The 6,373-nt window shown below is 34.6% G+C and overlaps 1 protein-coding gene across 1 annotated transcript; it reads right to left on the reverse strand.

Moving 5' to 3' along the window:
* Positions 1-332: 332 nt before the first annotated feature.
* LOC139888352 (sister chromatid cohesion protein PDS5 homolog C-like) lies at positions 333-6,020 on the reverse strand. Its single transcript, XM_071871362.1, has 15 exons — positions 5,795-6,020; positions 5,163-5,366; positions 4,898-5,079; positions 4,691-4,817; positions 4,382-4,579; positions 4,204-4,245; positions 4,027-4,074; positions 2,790-3,938; positions 2,602-2,703; positions 2,435-2,508; positions 2,054-2,105; positions 1,887-1,973; positions 1,762-1,811; positions 1,040-1,114; positions 333-939 (listed from the first exon to the last, which is right to left on the reverse strand). The coding sequence occupies exons 1-15, from the start codon at positions 5,894-5,896 to the stop codon at positions 606-608; spliced, it is 2,826 nt and encodes a 941-aa protein (XP_071727463.1). The 5' UTR covers positions 5,897-6,020; the 3' UTR covers positions 333-605.
* Positions 6,021-6,373: the final 353 nt, after the last annotated feature.

A 6,373-nucleotide genomic window follows, 5' to 3' on the forward strand; every position in this document is an offset into this window, starting at 1 on the left:
AAAAAAGGATCCGGTTTTGAACTAAACCCGTGTCCGGTAGGATCCGGATCGGATCCGGAACCAGTTTTTTGAGATCCGGTTTCTGTTTGATCCGGTTCCGGATCGGATCCACCGGATCGGATTGGATCCCCATTTTTTGCCATCTCTACTGCTAGCATACACGCTAATGGTTACAGATAACAAAATATGTATTTGGAGACGCACACAAATATAAATACAGCAATACTGAATCCCGCGTGCGAAGTACAGAACGAAAATTGTTCCTGCACCTCAAAATATGTATGTGAACAGGCACAAATGAACAGCAGAAATGTTGCAAATCAAAAGGCAATATCATCATTGGCAAGGTCTAGAAGAAAGAGTAGTAGATAAACGTTATCAATACTCACCAGAAAAATCTACCACATAATCCAACTCCTAAGTAACAAAACCTAACCTACCAATAATATTAGTAATATTGAATTTTAATATTAATAACTATAACTATCATATCATAATAATAATAACAATAATCATAAATCATAGCATTATCGCTACCAAAACCTTAACCCTAAACACTAGTGTCAACTGCTTATACCTGCCTGAGCTTCATCAAAACCATCTATCTAGGTCCTCTTCTTTCTCTTCTTTCCAGTCTTTGACCCACTCTTTGTGGTCTCTGCCGACTTTCCTTTGGTGCTTTCGGATGTTTTCACATCCTCGGGTTCTTTCGCATTGGACGAACCAGATTTTGTGCTGCCAGCTTGAGGGGTTTTACTCTTTGACTTGTTGACCGTCTTTGGAGTTTCTTGCTTGGTCTTGACTATGGTTTTAGGTGCCTCTTCATCCTCCTTATTAGACTTTCCACCAGTTTTCTTGGAAGTAGATTTTGCAGTCGTGGATTTAATCTCTCTTGAAGATGAACCTTTTGCCTTGCTAGATGAAGAAGCGCCACCCACTCTGATTGTAAAGTTTAGAAAGAGTCAAGATTGCTATTTGAGTTTTACATAAAACAAAAAATATAGCTGGTAAAGATGGAATATATATAAATAAAACTTACTTCTTAGCCGAAACTTTGTTCTTCTCTTGTGAAGCAGAAGTTGCAGAATCTGTTTTTGATTTCTTCTTCTTGTGTCTGGAGAAGAAGAACCAGTTATGAAGTAAAATAATAAAAAATGTAGACATTTCATACCAGCAGCAACTTAACTGATCATATAACGTAACTAAGCTTTAAAATATAGTAATTTATATATATAAAAGAAAACTTTATGGCTGATACGGAAGTAAATGATCATATTCAACTTTAAATATTTCAACAAGGTAATTTCGTATACACTTTAGATACTTTTCTTTGAGCAAACAATAGTGTTACTAAGAATTAAATTTGCCACTCACATAAAAGCACTACAAACCTCAATCTCTTATTGCCTGTTTATCGTTGTGAATAATTAGTCCATTAAATTCCATGCAGTAAAACCAGTTTTACCATCCAAAATTATAATCTTATTTTGGCATATGTATGTAATAACATGTATGTGCCTACTGGCTATCGCACTGTTATATTATTTTCAACTATATAATCAACGTATTTGGAAGAACAATAACAGATAAATACATATTATGTGCTGTAAGATTGTAGATACCATAGCTTAGTCCAAAGAATATTCACAACACTTAAGTCACTAGTCAAGTCCAATTTGACCCATTCACTAAAATCAATGATCATAGCTTATGGATTGTATACACACATAATAAAGCAAAGTATCAAACAGTAATACTTACGTTTCAGGAGAAGCTTCTTCACTTTGAGCTTCAGCGAATTGCTCTTGCTCCTGTCAACTAAACCTTGTTAGCACAAACAAAAAACATCACAGCAATAGAAACACACACCAAACAGCATGTTTCACCTCATCCCGCACAGAAAATTCTTGCAAAATTTCCCATTTTTGTGTCTTAAGGTTCAAAATTTCAGTATCTCCATCCAAATATGAAACCTGTTTAAAATGGAACGTTTTAGAACAAACCAGTTGATATCAGAAAAAAGTGAACTCCAGTGTCACAAGACGTTTCAGACCTTATGCTTCTTTTTAGCAGCATCAAAATGGTCGATCACCCCTTCATAATACCTACACGGAACGACAAAATGTCAGCGATCCAAGAAATTTAACATTTTTTATTGTATTTGTTCCTTTTCTATTCATTGGATTACTCATAGAAGTAAAGTTAGTTTGAGTCACAATCTGTGACTCATAAACCCTTTGTAATTATTGTTTTTCTGGCCCTTCTAGTTACTTGCTAGAGGGTTGTGTTTATATAAAATTTTGCCGTTAAAAAATAGAAGTCAGTGATCCGTGGATGGCAAAGTTTTATTAGTCAATACAGATGGCAAAGTTTTATTAGCCAATACAGATGGCAAAGTTAAGCTAACGAGTTATAAATACCAAAAGGCACTCACATTTTATCTTCAGGCCACCAAACTTTGACCTTCAAACCAACCAGGCTTTTATCATATTTTATTTCATCAGATACCTGTAAACATTTCATGCGACAGCATTAAGTAGTTAAACCGCACGACGACACAGTATTTTATTCGAATATTAAAAAAAAAAAAAAAGCAATTACTTTATCTTTGCTAGTTGAACGCTTCCGTTTGGCACTAGTCGCTGTTGTTTCTTTTATCTTACCCTCCCCTTTAGCTGAAGACTTTGGTGAAGAATCCATCTCCTTTAAGATCCAAAAAAAAAAGTAAGAACTTTTTAAATGAACTAACATGAGTAAAAACTGGAACAAAAAAGTCTTGAATTACTGACATCAACGTTGGATGATGATTTCGCTTGATCTTTCTTTTTTGAATTGCCTGTTTTAGCAGACGACTTAATTAGTTTATTTTCTGAATCACTTTCCTCTTCTTGGTTTTGCTCTTCTTCTTCTTCTTCGTCTTCTTCTTCTTCCATGTCTTCTTTCTGAATAGCAACTTTGCTTGTTTCCCCCTTCTTAGTACACTGTTTCAGCAGTTTATCATCTAAATCGATATCTTCCTTTTTCGCATCCACTTTCTTAGCGCCCTGTTTAGACTTCTTTGCATCTGATACTACCGGATCCACCTTCTTACCAGACTGCTTTGACTTCTTACCAGGTTGTTTTGTTGACTTTGACTTTGACTCTGACTTCTTCATAGGCGCCTCTGAGTCACTAGAAGCTTCACCATCTTCCGACTCATCTTTAGATAATGACTTAACCTCCTTCGTAACACCTGCTTTCTTTCCTGCTGTCTTTTGTGGCTTCAAATCCAAATCGCCAGTTTCTTCAGATGCATCTTCTTGAGTTGAACCCTTAGTTGCGGGCCCTACTTTTTTCGTTCGGGTCTCATCACAATGGGACCCGCTTTCGGATGAAGAAGCAATCTCATCTTGTTGAGGTACTTGTTTCTTTTTAGAACGAACACCCTTCTTAACACAGCTTTCATCTGGAAGACTGTTGCTTTGAGATGGGGAAGAAACACTTGCAGGTTTACTTTCTATTGGTTTTGGTGATGAAACGTTGACATCATCACCATCTTTATCAGTTTCTAAAGCAATAATAGGCTCAATATCTGACTCCTTCACATCACTATCTTTTTCAATTTCTGGTACTGGCTTTTCAGCTTCTTCTTCTTTATCACCTTCAATGTGTGAAGAATCGGACAGTTCGTTTGAATTTGCAATTGTATCAGATTTTCTCTCGCACTCCTTAGAAGTTTCTTCTGGCTTTGATTTTTTTTCAGCATCTGAATCATCTGTGTCTTCGTTATCATGATTTACCTCATTTATGTCTTCTTCATCTGGCTTCTTCGAAGGTTCTTGATCAACTGAAGCTTGTTCCTCGTTACACGTCACATTTACTCCATTACTCATTACTGAGTTTTGAGATCTGTCTAAAGTAGCATCTACCTCCTCAGAACAAGTCCCTTCTTTAACAACCTAAGTCAAAGTTACTTTCAACATCTTAAATAATCATTTTGAAACATAAGATATACATAGTAATTATTTAAGACGCCACAAAACATACCTGGTCTGCATGATCTGATGATGCTCTGGTAATCTTGCTCTCATCAGCCTGTAGCATGTTATACAAATTACATTTTGTTACTGAAGCAATTTGAGCAATAACGTTGAAATGAGCAAAAGTAACAATATTAAAACTTTAAAACTAAAAATTTGTAGGAAAAAAAAATGAGTGGTATACCTGCTGTACCTCGCCTTCCTTCTCCAATATGCTCCCATTGGTCTGACATAAAGGAGATTAATTATTTAAAGTAACTAAAGCATCTATTCAAATTCCCATGCATAAATTACAGATAATTAGATGTGCTTCACAAAGATCAAGGAAAAAAAGAATTATTTTGTCAATAATGAGATCATACAAGTTGTAGCGCAGATTCATTTTCATCGTTCTGTTCAACTGTAGCAGTCGTCCCTTCACATATTGAAGCCACAACTTTAGTGTATTCATCTAAAGTAACACCCAAAGATGTTACAGCTGGCATCAAGTAAGGCTTTAGTTTATCTGCAGACTTCATAAGTACACCTTCCCCCAACTTTCTAGCTACTGGCAAAACTCCCTAAATAAATTAATATTAATATTAATATTAATATTAATAATGACCAATAAAGAACTAGAAAAAAAGAATGTAAAGGTAATCTCATTAGTAAAGCTATCATAGACCTCACACCTTGTTATCTTTCTTAACGCTAGCCAATAATGGTTTGAGCAACTCAACTGAAATTTCTTCGCTTTCCTCCAAAACCAACACCATTATATTCTCCATTGATGAATATATGGATTCAAGATGATAGTCCCTGAAATTACAACATTACATACCTTTAAACGAATGATGAACAACTAAATTATATACTTCTCTTAAATAACTATAACACACCTTACTGATCTTAGAAAATGCTCAAACATTTCCACAATCAGTGCATCACATTCAAGATCAAGCATGATGACACATGATCTGACTTTGGAAACGGTTTCGAGAATCGAAGCTCTCTTCTCATAAGATCGGCTGGACTGATCAGCTAGATCCTCAAAGGAAGAAACAATCAACTTAAACACTTCCTGTGCATACATAAGACGTTAATATTACTGTAAAATGTGACTATCGAAGTCTAACAAGTAGGATTTAAGGTATTATCATTTACCCTCATTTGGTCATCATCATAAGGTGCATCAGGCGCTGTAATTCTAGTTATTTCACTAATGCACGAAGCAACAGAAACCTTCACATCAACATCTGAATGTTTCGAAAGATTATCGTGAATTAACGCCTTCATTGATGGTTTGAGTGCATCTAGCATTGACTTTCTTGGAGACTGGTCAACCTTTAATAGAAGTTTCTCTAATTGCTGAAGAGCACAGACCAGAAAACAAAATGAAATGAATACTCATTTTTTAAAGGTTTAATAAAATACAGCAACATATTCTTCCCAAAAACTGTCTACATTCAATCAGTAACCACATAATCACCTATATACACACAATCAGCTGGTTGCCAATATATAAAAAATTATAAAACAAGTCACAAACATCAGCTAAATATTAAAAATTCAAGCTTTGGCTCATAGAATTATTTTTCAAAACTAAAACTTTGCAGTTCTATCAACAATCTGCAAGCGAATCGTATGGTTAATTTCGCAGTCTATGTAATATAGCACACAAATACCTAACATAACTCTAATTAACTCAAACCAGTCAGGCATGCAACAAACAAAAAGATATAAATTAAAAACTAACTGTTTAGTAGTAAATTAAAAAAAGCTCAAACAGAGCTTACATCAAGAACAGAAAGCAGTTCATAAATGGAATCTGAAGGATGTGAGAGCTGTTTTCCTCTCTCTTTAAGCTGTCGTTCTAGCTCAACATCTGCACACTCCATATCTTCAATTGCGATCTTTTCAAACCCTAACAAAAATTACCGTCAAAAAAAAAAAAAAAAATCGTGCGTCGAAAACAAAATAGAAAATAAAATAAATATAAGGTGGTATAATAAATATTTAGAATTTATTTATTATTCAATAAAGGAAAAGAATCTAAGAGAAAACTACAGAACAATATAGAGGGTGTGTAATTGTGTATGTGTGTATATACATACGTGTATATTATTATTTATGTAAATATAAATAAATAAAAGAAGAAGAAAAGTAAGAAAGGAAAGAAGAGAGAAAAGATACCGATAAGCTGTGTATGTTGGAAATATGTATGTACAAGTAAAATAGAGATAGATAGATATAGAATAGATGCAGCAAAGGGGAAATTAGGGCTTGTTTTGTTACTGTATTTAAGTGAAGTGAAATCTGAAGGGAGGAGGAGTTTGAATGAAAGGGGTTGAGAAAATAGAGGAAATCTAGAAGGA

Source organism: Rutidosis leptorrhynchoides, chromosome 2 (genome assembly GCF_046630445.1).
Source record: "Rutidosis leptorrhynchoides isolate AG116_Rl617_1_P2 chromosome 2, CSIRO_AGI_Rlap_v1, whole genome shotgun sequence".
In the NCBI taxonomy this organism is placed as follows: domain Eukaryota; kingdom Viridiplantae; phylum Streptophyta; class Magnoliopsida; order Asterales; family Asteraceae; genus Rutidosis; species Rutidosis leptorrhynchoides.

Coding starts and splice junctions, on each gene's coding strand:
- LOC139888352 (XM_071871362.1), bottom strand. CDS start 5,896: ATGGAGTGTGCAGATGTTGAGCTAGAACGACAGCTTAAAGAGAGAGGA. Junction 5,080..5,162: donor ATGATGATGACCAAATGAGG/GTAAATGATAAT, acceptor ATGTATGCACAG/GAAGTGTTTAAGTTGATTGT. Junction 4,818..4,897: donor CATTTTCTAAGATCAGTAAG/GTGTGTTATAGT, acceptor TTGTAATTTCAG/GGACTATCATCTTGAATCCA.